The 23,566-nt window shown below is 47.7% G+C and overlaps 2 protein-coding genes, 1 long non-coding RNA gene and 5 other non-coding genes across 8 annotated transcripts in view; 7 read left to right on the top strand and 1 right to left on the bottom strand.

Moving 5' to 3' along the window:
- The window catches only part of LOC149338872 (uncharacterized), a 143,733-nt gene that overhangs the window by 4,464 nt on the left and 115,703 nt on the right, over nt 1–23,566 (bottom strand). The gene's annotated exons all lie outside the window — the stretch shown is intronic.
- TRNAK-CUU (transfer RNA lysine (anticodon CUU)) lies at nt 2,723–2,795 on the top strand. Its single transcript has one exon. It is a non-coding gene; the product is annotated as a tRNA-Lys (tRNA).
- TRNAK-UUU (transfer RNA lysine (anticodon UUU)) lies at nt 2,874–2,946 on the top strand. Its single transcript has one exon. It is a non-coding gene; the product is annotated as a tRNA-Lys (tRNA).
- On the top strand, nt 3,026–3,098 carry TRNAK-UUU (transfer RNA lysine (anticodon UUU)). Its single transcript has one exon. It is a non-coding gene; the product is annotated as a tRNA-Lys (tRNA).
- Nucleotides 3,177–3,249, top strand: TRNAK-UUU (transfer RNA lysine (anticodon UUU)). Its single transcript has one exon. It is a non-coding gene; the product is annotated as a tRNA-Lys (tRNA).
- Nucleotides 3,330–3,402, top strand: TRNAK-UUU (transfer RNA lysine (anticodon UUU)). Its single transcript has one exon. It is a non-coding gene; the product is annotated as a tRNA-Lys (tRNA).
- On the top strand, nt 6,936–8,124 carry LOC149338876 (uncharacterized). Its single transcript, XM_089549997.1, has 2 exons — nt 6,936–7,976; nt 8,102–8,124. Exons 1-2 carry the CDS (start codon nt 6,971–6,973, stop codon nt 8,122–8,124), a joined length of 1,029 nt encoding a protein of 342 aa, XP_089406123.1. The 5' UTR covers nt 6,936–6,970.
- Nucleotides 14,553–15,977, top strand: LOC149338875 (uncharacterized). Its single transcript, XR_016283768.1, has 3 exons — nt 14,553–14,647; nt 14,909–15,063; nt 15,559–15,977. It is a non-coding gene; the product is annotated as an uncharacterized LOC149338875 (long non-coding RNA).

Raw genomic sequence — 23,566 nt, 5'->3', positions numbered from 1 at the left:
GATGTAAGCCTGCGAAAACCAGTCTTCCAATAGGGCGGGTTATTTCAGTGCTGCGGGATGACTCTATGTTTACTTACTGCAGACAAGGACGGAAATCCGAGGGCACACCTTTGAAACCTTCACCGAAGCCGAAAAAACGAGCGGCACCTCATACATTTTCGCAACCTTCTTCATGTTATGCGACACTTTGTGTAGGTAGGGGGCAACTTCCGGCCGCAGGTTTCTGTCCCTCCCTTTTCTCTTAAGGTACGCTGTGCGTTCCTTCACTTTTTTCAGGCTAGCTTCTGCAACAAAAGTCACGACCGACAAGAGGTAGCCTGCTGACAAAATTCTTGCCAATTGGTTCTCAAAGCTAGACTGAATTTCATGGACGCACCATTTCTCAAACGCGGAATCCAGACACAAGCTAACTATGCCTCTCTTTATCACCTTCGAATGAGTGGAGTCGTAAGGCAAGAGGTGTTTCTGAAGGGTTCAGAAGCATCCAATAAACATGATCTCTGCCCAACTTCACCCGGATATCTGAAAACTGAAGTTTGTCGTTATCCGATGTCTCGTAAGTGAATGTTAGTCCCTTCCCATGCTTTCTAAAAGCATCTAAAATCCTGTTAACAATAGCGCAGTAGTGTAAAGGGCACTGCTTGTCTAAAAATATGAAAACATCATCATATCGGTACACTTTGACGAACTCGTCCGAGTTAAAAAAAAAGTGCTGAAAGCCTGGTGAATGCTGGCTAAAAAAAAGTCGCTTAATATGGACGCGACGCATGATCCAATGTAAATGCCTTTAAGCTGGAAAAATTCAGCTGGCATGTCTGTAGACAATTTTTTTACTCTATTAGGATTTTACCTCAAAGGTACATTTATCGCTTTTGACCTATTTACACCTATTTAAAGGCGAAAGGCATTTCCATTGAATCATGTGTCGCCCCATATTAAGCGACTTGGTGATATTACAAGGTGTACAGATGGCGCACGAAAACTGTGTTACGCGTATTATAGCGAACAAACAGCTTACTGAACCTGTGCCTGTCTGTTCTTCAGTCAGGGCTGCCCGCTCTCGCCTCTGCTGTTCGCGATCTATCTTGAGCCTTTTGTGTTATCGCTGTTACACAATGATGGGATCTGCGGTTTCACAATTCAGTGGGCGCAAGTAAAAGTGCTTGCTTACGCTGATGATATTGCTGTTTTTTGCGCGGACCAAAAAAGCGGTGAAGAAGTTGTGAAAGTTGCGGGGGGCTACTGCAAAAAGACCGAGTGCGAAGTTAACTGGGATAAGTGCATCGGATTCTGGCACGGTGATTTGGAGAGCACACCTGCAGCCCTGCTCAACTGCTCAGGGCTGGAGTCTCAAAGGTATATAGTCCAACGGGCGCGGGTAGCGGCCTCGTTCAGCGGCGTCCCGGACTAAGGACTCCACCTATGTAAAGGGCCATTTTTGGCCTGCGAACTCTCCTTTTGTTCATTAAAAAGTTGTCACCACCACCACCAGCAGTGTTTGCTAACATTCAGTGGACGACCTCCCGTGCGAAGTATTTGGGGGCACCCTTACAGCACTATAAGAACAGTACAGAGTTGTGAGGTGAGATAACGCAGAGTGCAAAGAAAAAAATCTGATGGATAGAAAGGACGGGACTTTTCTGTTTTCGCGCGTGCAAGTGTGTGTAATGTATTTTTAATAGTCAGAGTTTGCTATTTGTTGCAGTTCTTGCTCATCACCCAAGCAAACGTGCAGAAGCTGCATAGAGTGAAGTTTTTATTTTGAGCTCGAACTAGCAGCGAACTAGTCGACCTAATCTGTTCCTTCCGGTCAAAAGCGGTGGTCTTGGACTTTCCAATTTGTTTCTGAAACAAGTTGTCTCAAGATTTTTGTTTCTACGTGATCAAACCGATCCTCTGTTGCGCACAATGTTGCAGGTGCGCTTAGGCAGGGTGTTACCGGAATTTGTTGTGTCCAGTTTCCCAGCCACGAATCGTGCTGTAACTGGGTTTTTACGTGAAGTTGTGGTTGCATTTCACATTTTGAGCTCTCATTTTTCGACAGAGTATCTGACTTCTGTACCCAGGAAAAAATTGTACAAGGATTTGCTAGATAGCTTTATACCTGTACCCTTATACCGATCCTTTTACTGCGGAGGCCCAGGCAAAGATGTGCTAAATCGAGTCAAGAAGATGCCGGTAAGACCGAACGTCAAATCCTTTTTCTTTAAACTACACTCTGGTACCCTTCCGGTGAAAACATGGCTAAACGATAAAGGCATTTTCGTACCATGGAACGTCGACTGCACACTGTGCAAAAAACCCGAGACCATCGAACATGTGTTTATCGACTGCTGGGACCCTGTTTTCCACTGGGATATTTTGCAAAGAACGTTAAAAAAAGACCTACCTGTTACTCCTTACGGCATCCGGTTCCTACCTATAGAAAGTGACGAAGTTCCATACGACATGTTTATGCTACTGGGCCTCCACAGCATCTGGAAAACGAGGATTGCGGCTAGGCACGCCGATGCAAATGTGCGACCAGTCACGGAAAACTTTATAGAAAGTGTAGCCTCTCTGAGAGATGTTCTCCGCAGTCAACCTCAGCCATAGGACTGGGTGGCAGTTATGGACAAATTGATCGACCTGAAAATGTTTTAATCCGTCGCCTCAGCCAAAGTTTGGCTAGCGATTTTTATTCCTGCGCATGTATTGTTTACCGGCAAAGAAGGAAAAAAAAGCCTGGGTAGCTCAGTCGGTAGAGCGTTAGGCTCTTAGCCTAACGGTCCAGGGTTCGAGCCCCTGCCCGGGCGCGTGTCCTTTTTTTTCCTTTTCCAATGGTAGCCAACGATGGCGTCCAGGCAGACGATTCACTCCCTCCCGAAACAGCTGCCCGGGTAGCTCAGTCGGTAGAGCGTTAGGCTTTTAACCTAACGGTCCAGGGTTCGAGCCCCTGCCCGGGCGCGTTTTCTCTTTTTTTCCTTTTCCGATGGTAGCCAACGATGGCGTCCAGACAGGCGATTCACTCCCTCCCGAAACAGCTGCCCGGGTAGCTCAGTCGGTAGAGCGTTAGGCTTTTAACCTAACGGTCCAGGGTTCGAGGCCCTGCCCGGGCGCGTTTTCTTTTTTTCCCTTTTCCGATGGTAGCCAACGATGGCGTCCATACAGACGATTCACTCCCTCCCGAAACAGCTGCCCGGGTAGCTCAGTCGGTAGAGCGTTAGGCTTTTAACCTAACGGTCCAGGGTTCGAGCCCCTGCCCGGGCGCGTTTTCTTTTTTTTTTCCTTTTCCGATGGTAGCCAACGATGGCGTCCAGACAGGCGATTCACTCCCTCCGGAAACAACTGCCCGGGTAGCTCAGTCGGTAGAGCGTTAGGCTTTTAACCTAACGGTCCAGGGTTCGAGCCCCTGCCCGGGCGCGTGTCCTTTTTTTTTCCTTTTTCGATGAATGCCAACTATGGCGTCCAGACAGGCAATTCAATCTCTCCGACAAGCTGCCCGGGTCAGAAACTGATAACTGCGAAAGGTTTCTTTGGACACTACCAACAGCTCTTTTCTTGCCACAGTGTCAAGTTGGATCGATTTAAAGAATCCTTTCTTGAGGCGATGCCAAAAATTGACGTTGAGCAAAAAGCTAACCTTGAGCGGCCAATAAGTGAACAAGAAGTGCAGCAGGCAATTAATAACTAAAATCCGGGAAAATCACCCGGGCCCGATGGCCTGAGTGCAGCTTTCTACAAAGTATTCAAGGAACAGTTATCACCATTGCTGTGTGCCTTATTTAATGAGGCCTATGAACTGAAGTCGTTGCCAGCATCGTTCGGTTCGTCGCATACTGTGCTTATCCCAAAAACTGACCAACCAGATTAGCTGAAGTGGGTGTCGTCATACAGGCCCATTGCTCTGACGAACGTTGATTATAAGATTTTTATGAAGGTGCTTGCTGGCAGGCTACAAATAGTTATAGCCGAAATAGTTGGCCCCCACCAAACGTGTGGGATCAAAGGACGATCTATTTTTCAGAACATCCATAAAGCAAGATGTGTGCTTGAATGCTGTGATGCTACACGCGAACGTGTTGCATTACTGAAGTTGGACTTGGAAAAGGCTTTAGATTGCGTGTCACATAACATTCTGTTTAGTATCTTAGACTACATTAATGTTGGTACAGTTATTCGAGAGGGAGTGGCCTTGGCGTACCGTAACTGCACTATAAGATTAATTGTCAATAAGCCATTGGGGGCCCCCATCAGCGTACTACGTTCGGTGCGCCAAGGTTGCCCCCTCAGCCCTCTTTTGTTCTGTACTTATATTGAAGCTTTTTGTTTAAGCATTCTACAAAACAAAGGCATTGATGGTTTCCGACTGCAGTCTACTGAAATTAAACTACTGGCCTACGCAGATGATGTCGCGGTTTTTTGTGTAAATGAGGAAAGTATAAAGAGGACAGTCGATACTATGAAGCATTTTAGTGAAGTCACAGGAAGCCAAGTTAACTGGGGTAAGTGCCTGGGGTTTTGGCATGGAGAATGGCCGTCAACCCCCGAGACATTTGCTAATATGTCATGGGCTACAACGCCTGTCAAATACCTGGGAGTGCCCCTAGAGTTTTATAAGGATACCGAGCCATACTGGACACAGCAGATCCAAGAAACCCGCGAGAAAGCGGAGAAATGGAAAAACGCCCACTTTTCAATATTAGCAAGAGCAACAGTTTTTAAACTTTTTTTAAATAAGCAAGTTATGGTATGTGATGCAAGTGTTGCGTTGTTCTCGTGTTAATGTGCAGAAACTGCACCGAATTTTTGCCGTGTTCATTTGGGCCTCCAGTTGGGAGAGGTGCAGGAGGACAAATTTGTTTAGGCAGGTGAAGTATGGCGGGCTTGGGTTGGGCCATTTATTTGTACGCCAGATCATGAACCGGTTTCTTTTTTTTAGGGATGTAACAGACCCATTCCTGCGAGCTGTTTGCCAACAAAGGCTAGGTCGAGCGTTGCCTGATGTTGTGGTTCACACCCGATGTATGCGTGGCCGTATTTTTGGATTCTTTAGAGAGATTGTTCTAAGTGTGAAATTCCTTAAGGTACGTTTTTCGATGGAGTATTTGAGTAAAGTTGACAAGAAAACATTATACAAGAATCTTTGTGATGTAGTTTTCCCGGTGCCCTTGTACAGAGCCTTATACTCTGGAGGCAAAGGGAGTAATGTATTGAAACGTGTAAAGAAAATGAAAGTTTCAGCAGGAACAAAAACATTTTTCTTCATGTTACACACCGGTACATTGACTGTAAAATCATTTCTGGAGGAAAAGGGCTTGTTCCTTCCGTGGGGCGCCCACTGTCTCATTTGTAAACAGCCGGAGACAATAGATCATGTGTTTCTTCATTGCTGGGAGGGGGTGTATTTGTGGGATGTGCTTCAAAGGACACTTAAAAAAGAGTTGCCACTCGATACTCATGGGATTAGATACTTGACAACGGACAACCAGGATGACGTCCCATTAGACCAAGTTATGTTAATGTACCTCCACAGTATATGGCATCTCGAATGGCCGGTTATCAATGCGATTCGGATGCAAGACCGGCACGCATGTACTTCCGTGAAAGCGCACAGATATGGCTGGACACGGTGAAATTACAACCATGTGTTCCCGACTGGCTGTCAAGGCCGGAGCCCTTGACGGTACTCAAGGAATTTTAACATGACAATGCCTGCCCCTCTTGGGTACAGGCTGTTCGAACGCTGTGTATATATGTTCCCGTGTGTCACTGTTATTTTTGTGTCTAAGCCAGGCAATAAAGAAAAAAATGAACCTTTAGAGTAGAGTAGACCCAGTATTTCCTCGCTCTAGAAGGGAAAACAGGAATGTATGCCTAATTGTAAATGGTCATTCGTCAAACCTTGCGCCAATCGGCTCTTCTCTGAGACAAAGCTGCCTGATGTCCCCTCTGCTGTTTGCTCTTTATCTGGAACCGCTTTGTTTGAGTGTCCTGTGTAACAGTAATATCCATGGCTTCCCTGTTTTGGGTAATGAAGTCAGAGTACTTGCATATGCTGACATTCTTGCTTTTTTCTGCATTAACAAGCACAGCACCAGGAAAGTTGTATCACAATAGGTCAATATGGCATCATATCTAGGGTTCAGATGAATCGCTCTAAATGTTCTGGCCTGTGATTCAGTTCATGGGGCTCAAGGCCGCTTCGTTATAGAAGAATATAATGGTAATGTGTGCCGCCTAAATATACTGGCATTTCACTTCATGCATTTAAGTCAAGTGTACATTATTGGAAGGAGCGGGTGCTCAGAGGACGCTGAAGAAAGATTTTTTTGAAAACTAAAAGTGTCCCCCAGACAACACCAAACGTCCGCAGGACGTCCCAAAAATGTACGCACGTCCCACATCCCTAACGGGACGTCCCTGGGACATCTGTATGAAGTCCGCACTGGGATTATCACGGAAACAGTCGCGGCTCGAACGTTTTACGGACATGACGTCCGCATAAAAGCCGCGGTGGGATCATCCCGAAAGCAGTCGCAGATCGGGTGTTATAAGGAAGTGTTTATAATCAGAGGGTATGAATCGTGCATGTGGCCATACAATTCTCATGAGCGCTCGAGTGGCACGCTCCACTGTCCTTTTCCGACGTCTTTGGCTAGCGGGCTTGATACTAGCTGTTTGGAACAAGTAAACAATAATTCATGCGATGTATAAGCGCAAGATGTCACAAAGTAATACAAAACCCAGTACTTTGTAAGACAGGCCTTCGGCTCCCGAACCTTGGGCGGCTGGCGTAAGGAAGAAGAGGACGAAGACAACGGCGCCGATGCTCGTGCGTGTGCTCTGATCGCTGCCGCTGGGACTCATCGCTGCCTCAGGACTGAACCGAGGCGTACCGCTAGCCGTTCGCGACGCAGCGCCTTCGAAGACTACACTACACTACACTTGGTGGAGGTGCTGTCTGCTCTCCCCATCGGGATACGCCACGATGCCCAGGCTTCAAGGCTCTACCACGGTGCCCGACCCCCCGGCCCAACCTGTCCAGCCTGCTGGCCCTGCTGTCATCCGTTCTGGTGCCGTCCGTCAGCGCGACCCTACGATCTTCAGCGGCACGGATGACACCGATGTGGAGGACTGGTTGGCCTCCTATGAACGCGTAAGCGCTTATAACAAGTGGGACGACAGCGTCAAGCTTACCAACGTTATATTTTATTTGAGCGACGTTGCCAATCTATGGTTCCGCAACCACGAGGCGGACATCTCCAGCTGGGCGGATCTTAAAACTAGCCTCACGGAGGTCTTTGGCCGTCCCGCTGTGCGTAAGCTCCGTGCCGAGCAACGCTTGCGCAGCCGGGCACAACAAAGCGGCGAAAATTTTACAAGTTACATCGAAGATGTCGTCGACCTTTGTAAGCGCATCAACGCTTCCATGAGTGAGGCCGACAAGATAAAAAATATTATGAAAGGAATTGATGATGACGCCTTCCAGATGCTCGTGGCCAAAAATCCCCAATCTGTTTCCGACGTGATAGGCCACTGCCAAAGCTTCGATGAGCTGCGCAAACAGCGCCTTTCGACCAGCCGAGCCGGCTTTCAAGAGGCAAATATTTCCAGCTTGACTCTTCCCCAGGACGGTGCTCTGGACCATCAGTCGCTCCTCCAGCACATTAAGCAGTTCGTCCGTGAGGAAGTCGCCCGCCAGCTGTGCTTGTCGACCAGCCTACCTACTCCTGCGCCGCCTCTCACTCCCAACATCCAGCGTGTCATACAGGAGCAGGTCGCCGAGGTACTGCCCTCTCCTCCTCCACCTCCTCAGCAGCCACTGATCACGGCTCCATTAACTTACGCGGATGCTGTGGCGCGACCGCGGCCTTCGCCTGCTGCGCCTGCCTACGGGCCTTCCCATCACCTGTTAGAGCCCCAGCGACGTGCACCAACCGCTTATCGTCCGGTTGCCCGCCCAAGACAACAGCCGCAGCCTCTCAACCCCTGGCGTACGCAAGACAACCGCCCTATTTGCTACGCCTGCGGAGTCGCTGGCCACGTGGCTCGCTTGTGCCGCAGTCGCGACTATCGTCCGTATGTTTATAGGCGTGAGCCGACTTACGATCTATCCCAGACCTCCTCGCCTCTGTCACATGAGCCGCCTCCCGATCCGTCTTCGTCTAGCTACCGTTTCCGCTCTCACCGCTCGCCGTCCCCTGGCCGACGTTCCCGCTCTCCGATGCTCCGCCGCCCACCCGCTCCTCAAGCGGAAAACTAACGGCCGCAGTTCCGGAGGCAAGAACTGCGCCGCCAGCGACTCGCTCAAGACCTGTATCCGTGCCCGCCAACATCATCATCGTGTTCGTTGAGGGAGTCGCCGTCGAAGCACTTGTTGACACTGGCGCAGCCGTATCTGTTCTTAGCCACACCCTCTGTCGCAGACTCAAAAAAGTGACGACGCCTCTTCCTGCCGTTTCTCTCCGCACCGCCAGCGATCAGGACATTCGACCATTAGCCGCTTGCACCGCCCGCCTGCTTATCGCGAACGTCCCCTATACAATCGAGTTCATCGTCCTCGCCCGCTCATCTCACGACGTCATCCTTGGTTGGGACTTCCTTTCCACACATCACGCTGTTATTGACTGCGCCCGTGCTCAAATTGAGTTATCGCCATTCCGTGACGCTCCCTTAGACGTGCACGACGCTGCTGTCGCTACTGTGGTCGTCTCAGAGGACACTGACGTTCCGCCTTTTTCTTCAGTGCTCGTGCCTCTTTCTTGTGCTGCTCTCTCCGATGCCACTGTAACATATACGCCCTCTTTACGATGCGCTGACCAAAAATCTGTTTTGCTGCCTCATGCCGTGCTGACAATTATTTGTGGCTCAAGCGCTATTTATGTGTCCAATCCGTTCTCCTGCCCTACCACTTTGCTCCGGGGCCAATCGCTTGGCAGTGTTGCCGTGCTCGATCCCGCCTCAGCCTACCCCCTCGTCGATAGCACGGCCGGACTTCACGTGAGCGCCATTACGCCTGTTCCCATCGCCAATCCGTCCCCTCTCGATGTTTTTCACCGTTCCGTCGACGCCGCCCTGACGCCTACCCAACGGGCCCAACTTGTCGCCGTCCTGCACCGTTTTGCAGCTTCGTTTGACTACCAGAAAACTTCATTGGGCCGCGCAACCCCCGTCTCCCACTGTATTGACACTGGCACCCATGCCCCTTTGCGCCAACGTCCGTACCGCGTGTCAGCCGCTGAGCGCCGCATCATTGACGAACAGGTGACCGACATGCTCAAGCACCACGTGATACAGCCGTCGCAAAGCCCGTGGGCATCGCCGGTGGTACTTGTCAAGAAAAAAGACGGTTCCATCCGGTTCTGCGTCGACTACCGTCGTCTGAACAAGATTACACGCAAGGACGTTTACCCTCTCCCTCGTATCGACGACGCCCTCGACTGCCTGCAGGGCGCTGAGTTCTTCTCTTCATTGGACTTGCGCTCTGGTTACTGGCAGGTGCCGATGGCAGAGGCCGATCGCCCAAAAACTGCATTCGTTACACCCGACGGGCTCTATGAATTTAATGTCATGCCATTCGGCCTCTGCAATGCACCCGCCGCCACATTCGAGCGCATGATGGACAACCTACTCCGCGGGCTTAAGTGGCACATATGCCTTTGTTACTTAGATGACGTTGTGATCTTTTCGCCGGATTTTTCGTCTCACCTCCAGCGCCTTGAGACTGTTCTTCGCTGCCTGACCGACGCTGGCCTCCAACTCAATTTAAAAAAGTGCCGCTTCGGAGCTCGGCAGCTCACCATTCTCGGACATGTCGTGTCCAAGGATGGCGTTCTCCCGGACCCGGCAAAGTTGCGGGCTGTAGCAGAATTTCCGAAACCGACTTCTGTAAAAGACCTCCGCAGCTTCGTGGGCCTCTGCTCCTATTTCCGCCGCTTTGTCCGCAACTTCGCTACTATCATCGACCCTCTGACGAAGCTCCTTTCCGGCCATGACCTTTCGGCCTGGTCGCCAGCCTGTGATGACGCTTTTCTGACACTCCGTCGCCTCTTGACCACTCCGCCAATTCTGCGTCATTTTGACCCTCGTTCTCCGACGGAACTCCACACCGATGCCAGCGGCGTCGGCCTCGGTGCAGTCCTCGCGCAGCGCAAGCCTGGCTTTGACGAATATGTTGTCGCTTACGCCAGCCGGACACTAACAAAAGCTGAAGCGAACTATTCTGTCACCGAGAAGGAGTGTTTAGCCATCCTGTGGGCGATCGTCAAATTCCGCCCTTACTTGTACGGGCGCCCTTTTGACGTTGTCACCGATCACCACGCCCTCTGCTGGCTGTCCTCTTTGAAAGATCCCTCTGGTCGACTGGCGCGCTGGGCTCTGCGACTTCAAGAGTACGACATCCGCGTTGTCTATCGTTCCGGCCGTAAACATGCCGATGCTGATGCCCTCTCACGTTCCCCTCTGCCGTCCGAGACAGCGCCTTCTATATCCGCCCTGCATTCTTTGACGCTCGACTCCGCTGATATGGCTTCTGAGCAACGCAGAGACCCGTGGATCGCTTGCCTCTTGGATTTCTTATCTGGCCAATCGTCTCGACCTCCTTCCCGTGCTCTGCGTCGTCAGTCCCACCATTTCGCCATCAGAGACGAGCTTCTTTACCGCCGGAACTACCTTCCGGATGGTCGCAAGTGGCTGCTTGTCATTCCGACCCATCTCCGCTCCTCCATTTGCTCTTCCTACCACGATGATCCCCAATGTGCCCATGCCGGCTTCTTGAAGACCTTCACCCGCCTACGACATCGGTACTACTGGCGTGGGATGTACCGTTATGTGCGCAAGTTCGTTCAGTCCTGCACCGCATGCCAGCGCCGAAAAAACCCACCTCGCCGACCCGCCGCTCCTTTGCAACCGCTGCCTTGCCCAGCACAGCCCTTCGAGCGTGTTGGCATCGACCTCTACGGCCCTCTCCCCAGCACATCGGCCGGCAACCGCTGGATCATCGTCGCCATCGATCATCTTACCCGCTACGCCGAAACGTCGCCTTTACCATCTGGTACCGCCCACGACATTGCATCTTTTATCCTCCATCGTATCATTCTTCGCCATGGTGCTCCCAAAGAGTTGCTGAGTGATAGAGGTCCGGCCTTTCTGTCTGAAGTTGTCGAAGCTCTCCTTCAGGAATGCAACATCGTTCACCGCACCACCTCTGCCTACCATCCGCAGACAAATGGCCTGGTTGAGCGTTTTAACCGCACTCTTGGCGACATGCTGGCCATGTATGTGGCTTCCGATCACTGCAACTGGGACCGCGTTCTACCCTTCGTCACCTATGCTTATAACTCCGCTGCTCAAGCCACCACCGGATTCTCTCCATACTTTCTCCTCTACGGCCGTGAGCCTTCTTGTACTATGGACACCATTTTCCCTTACCGCCCTGATGCTTCTGAATTTACGACTCTTTCTCAAGCCGCCACTTATGCCGAAGAATGCCGCCAGCTTGCCCGGTCTTTCACTTCACACGCCCAGCAGCTGCAGAAAAGCACCCGTGATCCCTCTGACCTTCTTCCAACTTATCTTCCTGACTCTTTGGTCTGGCTCTGGGTTCCTTCCTCAAGTCCCGGCCTTTCTTCCAAACTTCTCAGCAAGTACCAGGGCCCCTACCGCATTCTTAAGCAGACATCCCCCGTCAATTACCTCATCGAACCCCTTACACCGTCTACTGATCATCGTCGCCGAGGCCGTGAAATTGTCCACACCGACCGCCTCAAACCATACTACGACCCCGCCATCGTCACATCACCCTAGGCCGCCAGGATGGCGCCTTTTCGCCCGGGGGCAGTTGTAAGACAGGCCTTCGGCTCCCGAACCTTGGGCGGCTGGCGTAAGGAAGAAGAGGACGAAGACAACGGCGCCGATGCTCGTGCGTGTGCTCTGATCGCTGCCGCTGGGACTCATCGCTGCCTCAGGACTGAACCGAGGCGTACCGCTAGCCGTTCGCGACGCAGCGCCTTCGAAGACTACACTACAACTTATTTTTTGAAAGAGCCAAAAAAAACCGTTAAAAGCAGGACGAAAATAAGCAATTCCAAAAGGGCCATTAGCTGAATACAGAAACCCTACACTTTAAAACTTCGAAATTAGGGAATGGCGACCTAATTACTCTAACTGAGCCTGGCTCAAATAGTCTAATTCCCGTTTTGTTACAGCTGTCGAGGGTGTGCTTACACAATCTTCTCCTCCAAGCTCACGACATAACCATCTTGACGCCAACTGTATTCCTGCCTTCCGACCATAACGAAGGTAGATATCCACCTTGCCATAACAGGCACTGACGACGACAGTGACGCCACAGCAAAAACAAATGGCCACCTGTTCATGCTCTTAGAGCAGTGATCATAAAAATTAATAACACAGATCCTCTTTTGCAGTTATTTTTTGTTTTATTTAGGATCACAGTTTTATTTTTGTCCAAGGTGCATGTTTCATAAAAAGGGCTCTTTGCTCATTAGCTCAATGGCACCACCATCGTCATCGCACTACTGAAACACTCTAGCACTCTACCTTGCCAACGACTATAGTGCCTAGAATATACCAGTATATTCTAGGCACTATACTATGACTGAAACATGGAAGTTATATTCGCTTAGCTTGGTGGTTTGGGGCGTGCATTAGCCAGTTTTCTGTTTTTTGGACCAAAATTTCAAATAATTATTGACGTTCCTACTGCATGTTGGTTGCTTAACGAGTGTATCAGGTTCCAGCGGCGGGAAACACGGATGGCACATGCGGCAAGTGAAAGTAAGTGGCAGTCGGTAGTCCTTGCCGGTGTGTGAGGCGTGTAGCGTGATTCCTAGCTTTTGAAGTAATTTTAGCGGCGGTATTAAAGTTCAGTGACTGATGCTGGCTCAACATGAGCAGAAGCTTACTGCGGGCCAGTATATTAATCTGGTGACAGCATAATGACTACGGTGCCGAGGAGTACTGCTTACAGGCGTGCACGCCGAGAGGCACGTCGTGATATTGAGGTAATAGCGTCGGCTGCTGGCGATGGTGTTGCATACGACCCTTCTTAATCTGATCCGTGTGCTGCTGCAAAGCCGCAAGAGCAACTAGATCCTAGCTCGTCGCATGTTCCGTGCCTTCAACATTCGACTGAATATGCGCCTAAAGTTCCTGTTTTAATTTTGATTTGGTTTACTGGTTTGTTCGGGTTGAACGTCCCAAAGCAACTCAGGCTCTCAGGGACGCCGTATTGAAGGGCTCCGGAAATTTCGACCACCTGGGGTTCTTTAACGGGCACTGACATCGCACAATACACGGGCCTCTAGAATTTCACCTCCAACGAAATTCGGCCGCTGCGGCGTGGATCGAACCCGCATCTTTCGGGATAGCAGCCGAGCGCAGTAACCACTGAGCCGGGGCGGGGCTGTTTTTATTTTGTATTCTGTTTATAATTGTTGCATGCGCACAGATTTTCTTTTATTAGTTTGTAATTATATATAGTATTGAAGAGAACTATTGCAATTTCATTTGAACTGTATGTGTTCTTTGGGCCTTTTGCATCCAAAAAATGAGGTCATGCATGTTTTTACATATGAATTTTTTTGCTGGCGAGGGTCAAATCTGCCCCTGTGTCATACGGAGGGCTCATAATGGAGGGCATATGCATGTTTAATTGTACCACCTAGGGATACCTCACTACAGCGTGCCAGCTGCCTTCAATATGATAAAAACTGTTTATAGCAATAGAGTTCCCCACTGTTAACTTGAGAAATTCTGATTTTATTTTCTTGGTCTGATGTCGAACCTAATTCTGTTTTGATCTAGATAAATCACATGACTGTGCAAGATGGAGACACTGCAAGAGAAAACACATCTTGCATTCGGCGAAGTATTCTAACATCTGAACTGGCTTCTAGCTACAGCTGGTATGGCGCCAAGGGAAGAACAGGCATTGTGAGCTGAATATATGTAAAATTATGTGCAGTAAGTATTATTTGGAGGAAGCTATTTCAAATCTTAAAAGAACACAGATATAAAATTTTAAACTCAAATAAGTGGTCCGATCTGTGTCCTGGGCACAAAGGATTTTACTATTCTAAATTCTCTGATTTCACTGATTCCACATGCTAAAAATCATTGACAGAGGAGCTGTTAGCCAGTGCTGACATCGATCATCTATATATGGACTGGTTGGCAGAGTCACTGGCAAAACATGGGGTAAGTCCTAACGATGCAGTCACATGATGCCATAATGGACTCCTGCACTGGCATTGACCTGACAGAGACCAAAAGTACTCATATTAAGCAAAACTAACTGTTCACACTGTGGACTATATATTTAAGCTCATTTCAATGATTAATAGGCTTTTACGTCTCATTAAAAGCAGAAAAATGAACACCCCAAAACACTGTGTCTGTATCCCTTTAAAACTTTGAATATAAATCAGATCACAGAATCAATATCTACATTAAGTGTTTATAATTGAATTTATAGGTCTTGGTAGGACTGCGTCAAGACCACTGATACTTCCTTCGAAAAAAAAAGCCAAATTTTCATTTATTTTCAGTCTGCACATTCACGCACTTCACAACTAGCCACATGGATTTTTGTTGTCATCTGGTTCATTGGCTCATTGCTGCAGTGCCATGAATGTTACCACAGGTTAGAACAAGCTAGAATTACAGCTTTCATAGTGTGCATTTGGGATTGTTTTCATACTGCCTGCACAGAAGGCATGGTCCAGCAATGGAATTGGTAATAAGATGTGTAGAAATATGCCATCCTTTGTTACTCAAGCCCATGCCCTTTGCCTGCTGGTTCAAAATTAAGGAAATGCAGTAAAGTTTGGCTACAAAAATTGTTAGGGGTGAGACATATTTTTCTATAAAAATACATAACATATACCCTCTCATTTGTATACAGGTTGCCTAACCGACCAGCAGACCTCAACTCAGGCACAGCAAACTACGCTGAAAGAAATCGAAAAGGCAGCCATGTCATGGTCTCGGCATGCAACTGAACGGGTAATGCGCAAGAAAACTGGCGAACAAAGCTGTGCTCCTGAGCAAAACTGAATGGTCAGTGTGTTGCTAGTGTGCTACATTTTTTGTTGATATTAACATCTTGGGTCGAGGATTTTTCATTCGAAACTGTTGATATTTTTCCTGTGACACTGTGCTGAGAGGTGATTGATTTTGAGAGAGCACAGAATTCAGTAGACTATTTCAATAGATACTGTGAAAACTTCTGCATATCAGCCTGTGTAGTTAGGTAGAATCATGAAATGTATCTTTAAGTTAACTTGGGTATTCGTAGCCTGCTAAGTCCTCACGCACCTCTCTTTACTTGGCCGTCTGTTTGTGGTGGTTTTACTCCTGGAAGTATGTACATTTACTTGTGCAAGGATTAATTCCTTGCCGCAAGTACCATTTGGTGCCAACACCATGTGAAGGTGCTGCAATTTGTATATTGTGCTGCAAGTTTTTTTTTTTTCAAATGCAGTCAGTGATTTAGAAAAAGGTGAATTGAAAGAAGTGTCTATATGTATTGGGTCTTTTTTGTCTTCCTTCCAGCAAGGCAGCCTATTTCAGCATTGGCCCAGGTGGCAGGATTTCTGCTTTACATGTATACATGACTCTTCTTTTCGATGACACTATAGCAGAACCGAAAAGAAGACTGCCTAGAATGAGAAGCCAAGCAATATCTTGAAAACGTGTCACTTTATTGATACCTAGCAGTTGTAGTTTACTTAAGTGTCTAGAAATGCGATGCTTTGTGCATGAACAATTTTTTTTTTCTCTGACCAAGCTGGGCATTTTGTTGCCCATCTAAAATTTGCTTGTATCGAGCTATACTTGCTGTTTTGGTCTCTAGTCCCACTATGCTTGTGTAAATTTGTTCCTGACTGCTACTACTAGAGTTATTTTTCACCCCCATAGTGCGTTTGCATTGCTGTTCCAGCAAAAAAAGAGGATATGTGGATTTTAATGACTTTTATGGTCTATGTAAGAGACGACTATAGTTCCTGTGGTTTGTAGCAGTCTTATAACTTGTTAATGTTAATATCATACTATATGCAGCTTGTTTCATATATATATCTTCTGGCCGTGCTAGTTCCCTTAAAGCCCCTCTACTCCTTATGCACACTTATGTGTGCTTTTTATTTCTAGTCCTGTGCTTGCTGAAATGTGATTCTGAATGGTAGTGCTTGCGTCAATATTTTAACCTCTGATCTGTGTGCATGTATTGCTGTTATAGCAAAAAAGGCTCATTTGTGATTTAATATTCTTTATTGTTTTGAGTGAGACAAGCATAGTTCCTGTACCTTGTAGCAGTCAGACAACCTGTCTTATTTTAGTCATTCCACATGCAGCTTGACTGAAGTGTTTATCTTCTGACCATGCTAATTGCCTTGGAGGCCACCTGCTACTTATGCACAGCTATATGCCTGCTTTTATCTCTAGATGCATACTTGCTGAAATTTGATCCTGACAGTTAGTGCTTATGCTTATGCCCGTCCACGATCACGCACCGTCACTTTTTCTAATTCCTTCTTTCCTCGTGCAGCCGCAGACTGGAACGGCCTTCCGAACAACGTTGCCATCATCACTTGCCCAAGACTTTTCACTGATAACGTAGAAACTTTCCTGTCATTGTGAATTTGTGCTTTTACTCTTGCCACCCCTTATGTAACACCCCTTTTAAGGGGCCTTTAAGGTAATAAAATGAAATGAAATGAAATCTGTGTAGTTGGGTTGTATTGCTGTTATAGCAAGAAAGGGTCATTTGTGTTTTAAGAACATTGATTATTCTAAATAAGACAATAGTTCCTATGCCTTATTGCAGCCACATAATTTGCCTCATTTTAGCTATGCTATGTGTGATCGATATTTTTTCACCTCTGCTGCGTATGCTTGTATTGTTGTTTCAGTAAAAAAATAGTTGCGCTTGTGTTTTTAGTTTTGTTTTTTTTTAGCTTTTTACATACCAAAGCGACCCAGGCTATAAGGGATGCCATAGTGGAGGGCTCCAGATAATTTCGACTACCTGGGGTTCTCTAGCATGCATTGACATCGCACAGTACATTGGCCTCTTAACTTTTCGCCTCCTTCGAAATGGGACTGCCATGGCTGGGATCGAACCCGCGTCTTTTGGGTGAGCAGCCGAGCACCATATGACCAATGAGGCACTGAGTGGCATATTTGTGTTTTGTTGCGTTCATTATTTATAAGACAGTCATAGAATATTTATGCCTTACAGTATGCCGCTACTGTTTGTTTCAATGTCATGCACTTTGCAGTGCAATTAATATTTTTTGTTCTGACCAAGATAATCATCCCGAAGCCTGTTTAGACCTTACATGACTTATATGTATATACCTGCTGTTTTAGCCGTATAGTTATTTTGCATCTCTATTTTGCAACTCTGCATCTGGGGTTGGCTTGGTTACTTATTGTATTGGAATCCTACTGCTTCAAGTTTGAAAACGTGATAATTTTGGCTCATACTAACCAGACAAGCTAAACAAAATTAATGAAGCCTATTACACACATTGCGAAGGAAGGTCTGTGTGCACACCGTCCATGACCTTGCTCTCAATAACGAGAAATGCCTGAGAGGAGCTGTTAAAGCTGTGTTAGTGCTTCCTGTATGTGAGTTGTTCTGTTTCTTGTGCTGTTATTAAAAAATAAAATTCAGCTGTGAATCAGCATTCGGCCTGATCATCAGCATGCCCCATATATTTGAATAAAACTATTTTAGCCAAATCTTTGTGTTTTAAATCACTGTGCAGCATAATCCAGGTCTGTGTTCTTTGTATCGTTTTTACTATAGCATCGCTCTCGGCGATATGCAATTAGCCGAAATGCCGGAAGCGGAAGCTGGTTCTGTTCTATGAGGCACTTCTTCTGCTTCTGGTATTTTGGTCAGTCGTGTGACCAGTAGCGACACTTTTGAAAAGGACACGAGGTTATATTGGGTCTGGGCCAAGGAAAAAATAAAAATAGTAACGTCCTATTGCAGTCCTGCGAAGGTCCTAAAAATGTACTCGTCAGACATCCGAAGGACTTCTTTCGGCGTTTCACTTCGGATGTTTTCAGGATTTTTTCGGGACATCCGCGGGATGTGCGTAAAGTCCTGCCGCGGACTTCCCAAGGACGTCCTTAGGATGTAGGTGTGTTGTCTGGGTCCGTTACCTTGCGGCCAATAATCTGATCACGAACCATATGACATGTTTTCCTCATTGGACTTCATAGCCTGTGTAAGACGCCCATGCTGGACCGCAACGCTGAACATCTTGTTTCAGCCAGAAGCCAATTTAGTGCACTGCACGGGCTCGGCCCGGCCCACGGGCCGGGCCGGGCCGGGACATGATTTGTTTTGCCGGGCCTGGGCCGGGCCCGGGCCTGAAGTTGCGGGCCCGGGCCGGGCTCGGGCTTAAAGCTGCGGACCGGAGCCGGCCTTCGGTCTGTACAGAAACGGCTGGTGTCTGACTATTCATTCACTATTGCAGAGTGAAGTACACAACTGCGGCATTGGAGCAGCGACAGGGACGAGCTATGGGTTATACTACGCGCTGAAAAAAAACTAAGCTTTATTCATTGACTTATTTATTTCCCTATTTCCGCGCCGCGGTGGCTTAGCGGTCATGTTTCTTGACTACTGAGCCGGTGAACCAGGGTTTGCTCCTAGCCTCGGCGGCCGCATTTCTATTTAGGCGGCAAGCATGACAGCCATGCACTTTGTAGTATCATTGCTCGTTGAAAAAACCCAGGCGGTCGAAATGATCCGGAGCCCTTTGCTTCGGTGTCTCTCACAGCCCCAAAACATAGCTTTTATTTTATAGCTATATTTTTCTCCTGAGAGTAAATTCACAAACTAAAGCGCGTTTGGTTTTCTTTTTGATCAGCTGACCGGAACATCTCGTAAATTAAATAGCCACAGAAGCTCGCGAAAGTTTGTAAATCTCATCTCATAACCATATCTATCGCTCCTCGCTTCTTCAGCCTGGTTGTCATGACCAGTGTTCTGCCCTATAAGTTATCACGTGGTTCGCGCGTTATCTTCTGCTCCACCAGTAAGAGTAAAATTCAACCTGCCTTAATTGGCCATTGATCGTTCGTCATCCCAAAACATATCTATACACTATTAGAAATGCATTCGGGAAGAACATATAAGTTTAGGACGCTAATAGTCTTCAGATACACACCGCGAATACTCAAGCCTTTTAGCTTTTCGTTTCTGCTGAAAGGCGACCAGTTCGGCTATGAGTTCAACCTGAGAGATCGCGTTCACTAAAAAAATGTCATTCGACTGCTTGCTAGGCAGCTTTAATGTTTATACTTCGCGGGCGGCAAAGTGTAACTGATTAAAATCATGGGGGAATGAAAAGTAGTCTATTACGCTCGTATGCAGCCCTTTTTATTTGGCTCTCGGAACTTCGGAGTTTATCTTTGCGCACGTACACGAGATCACTGTCCAAAAGAAGGGCCTGGCGAGCGCTACTCTTAATCACTTCCTTCTCGGTTAAAAAGAACCAACTTTCTTCAAGCCAAACTGTGGTTTCAGAACCTTTGTCGGCGAGTTCCTTATCGGTCTAGTCGCAGTGTGCTTGCCCAGAGTGAGCAGTATGCCTCAAGCGTTACTGTGATACGGGCCGGGCCGGGCCCGGGCTGGGCCTCACTCCGGGATTCACGGGCCGGGCCGGGCTAGCTAGAGCGATAATTTAGCGGGCCTGGGCCGGGCCCGGGCTTGAAGCCGCGGGCCTGGGCCGGGCTCGGGCTTCAGGTCTCGGGCCCGGGCCTGGCTTGGGCCTCAGATTGTGGCCCGTGCAGTGCTCTAGAAGCCATATCAGTCGAATGATGCTCCAACTCAGAGACATTTCTCATCAAAGCGAGTTTCAACCGGACTGGTTTCCGCTGTTGATGCGGTGTCTGTCTTTGCCTCCCTTTTAGCTGCGGTGTTTTCTGTCAAGCTAGTTCAGTGCATTCACTAGCTGCATGCTGTGTATAGCTGCATGCTTTCTAGATAATCTGTATATAGTCCCTTTCTGTACTTATACAGGGTGTTCCAGCTAACTTGGACCAAGATTTATAAAAAAAAACTCAGCGTTCTTCAGAACTGAAATTGCCTGGATGTTGTTAGCATTTATCTAAGGTTACAGTACCATTTTTTGCTTCGAGAATAAATAAACTAACGCTTTAAATATAGTTCGAAACCTTCAAGCGTCAATAGGAAAGCTGTGGAGCTCCACCAATATTGTCCAAACTAGGAACTCCCAACGAGATTGACTTTGCGAGGCCGTTTTTATTCAGCAAAAACTAAAGCCCGCGGTTTTTAAAAATTACCACGTGACAGCGCGCTCCGTGCGCCCGGATGCGCCGCGATTACAGCGCTCTCATCCGTGCTTTGTCAGAAACATCACTCGCTTCGCGCCTATCGTGCTGCCCAAGACAGGGCTTCGAGTTGTGCTTGGTTCCAAGATTAGCACCAGCGGGTTCGGGCGGCAATTGAAAGAAAGCGCGGCTCCTGCTTTTCACTGTAATTCACGCGACGTTATTAGGCTTGTTACATGCGTCTTTGCTTCTTGGGATCTTGCTCCCAAATTTAAACTCATGAGATTGTCAACGTTCGTCCGCATGCATTCTGCTAACATGAGAGCGCAATTATCGCCGCAGAAACGAGAGCCGTGCTTTCTTTCAACTGCCGCCCGTACACACTGACCCTTATGTTGGAATCAAGCACAACGCGAAGCTCTGTCTTGGGCAGCACGAAAGGCGCGAAGCGAGTGATGCTTCTTACAAAGCACGGATGAGAGCGCTGTAATCGCGGCACATTCTGGCGCACGGAGCGCGCTGTCATGTGGTATTTTTTTTAAACTCCGCGGGCTTTCGTTTCTGCCGAATAAAAACGGTCACGCTAAGTCTAACTCTCTGGAAGTGCCTGGGTTGGACAATATTTGTGGAGCTCCACAGCTTTTCTATTGACGCCTGAACGTGTCAAGCTATATGTATAAAAAGTTAATTTATCTCGGCTAAATATAGAAATAGGAGGAGCGAAAAAAATGGTAATGTAACTTTAGATAAACACTAACAACATCCACGCGACTTCAGTTCTGAAGAACGCTTAGTTAGTTTTTTTTTTTTTTTGAAATCTTGGTCCAAGTTAGCTAGGACACCTTGTATAACCTCGTGTAGCAAATACCATGTTGGAAAAAAATAGACAAAAGCAAGGGTAGCTCAGTAGGTGGAGCGTTAGGCTTTTAACCTAACGGTCCAGGTTTCCAGCCCTTGTCAGGCGCGTTTTTTATGCGTAGCATATTGCAATCACTCAGTTCAGCCCTTGGGCGCGGCCGGGCAGCCACCAAACCACGTGACGTGACGTCACGTGGTGACGTGACGCCACCAAACCACGTGAAAAAATAATAAAAAGAAAAGAAAAAATAATTAAAAAAGGAAAAAAAGAACGCCTGAGCATGGTGGCGGTTGCCACCGCCCGTTTCAAAGGGGGCACTCCTATCCATCCATCCATCCATCCATCCATACGTCACGGAGGAAAAGCTGCTGAGAAAATCGAGTGCCGCCAAGCAATACCTCGCGCAAAAAGACCGCGCAATATGCAACGCATTCTTGGCTTAACCAAGCTAAGCCTGGGCATCTTTTTTTTTTCCTTTTCCGATGGTAGCGAACGATGGCGTCCTGACAGGCGATTCCAGCAGCCTTCAACGTTCCAGCAGGGCAGGTAATGCATTTTCCCTCTTGTAATAAATGCCCGCAGGAAGGCATGCATCTATTCTTCAGAAACCTCTCCTTCCCGGCGCTTGTCGGCAACGCACCTATTTTTGTCCATTATTTTCAATTGCAGCTACTGCTGATTACCATGATGACGACATAACCGCGCTATTATTACAGGTGTGCCTTCGGTCTGCGTGCATCATAGAGTTTCTTAAACTCTATGGCGTGCATCCTCCAAGGCCTACACTTCGTTCTCCTTTTCTTGACGTCGAGCAGAAGCACGGAAGCGGTTCTTATTAAAGGGGCGCAGAACCAGATTTTCGAACGCAAAACAAACGATATGATTCGCTTCATGGTCATAAGGAGACGTCATCTAATAAGTTTAAGTCCGGTGCTGTGTGATGTCAGTGCACTTTGAAGATCCCTGTGTGGTCGAACTTATTGCGGAGCACTCCACTACGGCACCTCTTTCTCTCTTCTTTCACACTCACCTTCCTTCCTTTTATCACGGCTGAGTTCAGGTGTCCACCAAGAAGTTAGACAATTACTGAGCCATTTCACGTTTTTCAAAACCACTGATGTGTGCGCACATTAAAGATCCCCAAGTGATCAAAATTATTTAGAAGCCCTCCCCTACGACATCTCTTTCTGCCAATATTCTTTCGATCCCTCCTTCACCCCTTCCTTATGCGCGGTTGAGGTGTCCACCGAGTTGAGACAGTTAATGCGTCCTGTCCTTTTCTAAAAAAACTACCACCTTTGCGGTCAACGACCACCACGCCGGGTTTAATTGTTGATGACCGGTATATAGCTTTCGCATTAATAAACTCAACAAAGGTTACCCGGGTTTTGAAGACAACCGAAGTTGGAATCGAGAAACCTCAACCCACAGGAAATGCCTGAAGCGATACAAAAGCTTCTCTCTCGACGGGCACACAGACGCAAGATTGCCTATGAAGAAAACAATGATGGTTTGGTTTCGATTATGGGGTTTAACGTCCCAAAGCGACTAAGGCTATGAGAGACGCCGTAGTGGAGGGCTCCGGAAATTTCGACCATCTGGGGTTCTTTAATGTGCACTGACATCGTACAGTACACGGGCCTCTAGAATTTCTCCTCCAAAGAAATTCAACCGCCGCGGCCGGGATTGAACCCGCGTCTTTCGGGTCAGTAGCCGAACACCATAACCGCTGAGCCACCGCGGAGTAGCCTGTAGCAACAAAGAGGTTTGCAGAGGATGATGTCTTTTGTGTCCCTCTTCCCGTAACTTCTTAATTTATACTGTCTGTCATTACTCATGTCATTTACGACTACAATACTGAGAGTTTTTTTTTGTAAATTTACTGCTCCTCGTGCATTTGAATGCTTCGGCGAGCGTTCTAGCTAACGTCAGCAAAAAATCCTTACCCCAGTGGCGTCTTCAAATGCTTGAAATTCGCTTTTCCACTCCCGATTATCGCACATACTGTCAGGAGTGCAACGATGCAAGAGCTAATGGTAAATATTGGAACTGAAATTTCCTTCGGCGGAATGATTGATTAGTAAGGGATGCTTAACTACAACAAACTGTTGCAATAGCTATAGCTACAGAGCTTTAATTTGTAGAATCCTACTGAGCAAACAAAACGTAAACATAATATACAGGAGTACACAAAAGGTCCGTTCGATTCTCCTGCACTACGTGAGCTGGTTCGTGCGGTGCTGTACTTCGCCAACCGTTTCAGCGGTGCAACACGGTGCCCTTTGCATGAAGCCATTCCTCTCAGAAAGGTGAAGACGTCATGCAGTTCTGGTTCAGGAAAACTGCACCTGCTCAGTTGTCGGTGCGGAAATCATGCAGTTACAGAAG

This window comes from Amblyomma mixtum, chromosome 6, assembly GCF_055824585.1.
Source record: "Amblyomma mixtum isolate Tamu chromosome 6, ASM5582458v1, whole genome shotgun sequence".
Classification (NCBI taxonomy): Eukaryota; Metazoa; Arthropoda; class Arachnida; order Ixodida; family Ixodidae; genus Amblyomma; species Amblyomma mixtum.
This window is presented reverse-complemented; position numbering and strand designations above follow the sequence as displayed.

Bases quoted from the DNA above. Each gene is read 5' to 3' on its own strand.
- LOC149338876 (XM_089549997.1), top strand. From the start codon at position 6,971: ATGCCCAGGCTTCAAGGCTCTACCACGGTGCCCGACCCCCCGGCCCAA. The intron at 7,977-8,101 runs GTACGCAAGACA...GATCTATCCCAG, and splicing joins GCAGCCTCTCAACCCCTGGC to ACCTCCTCGCCTCTGTCACA.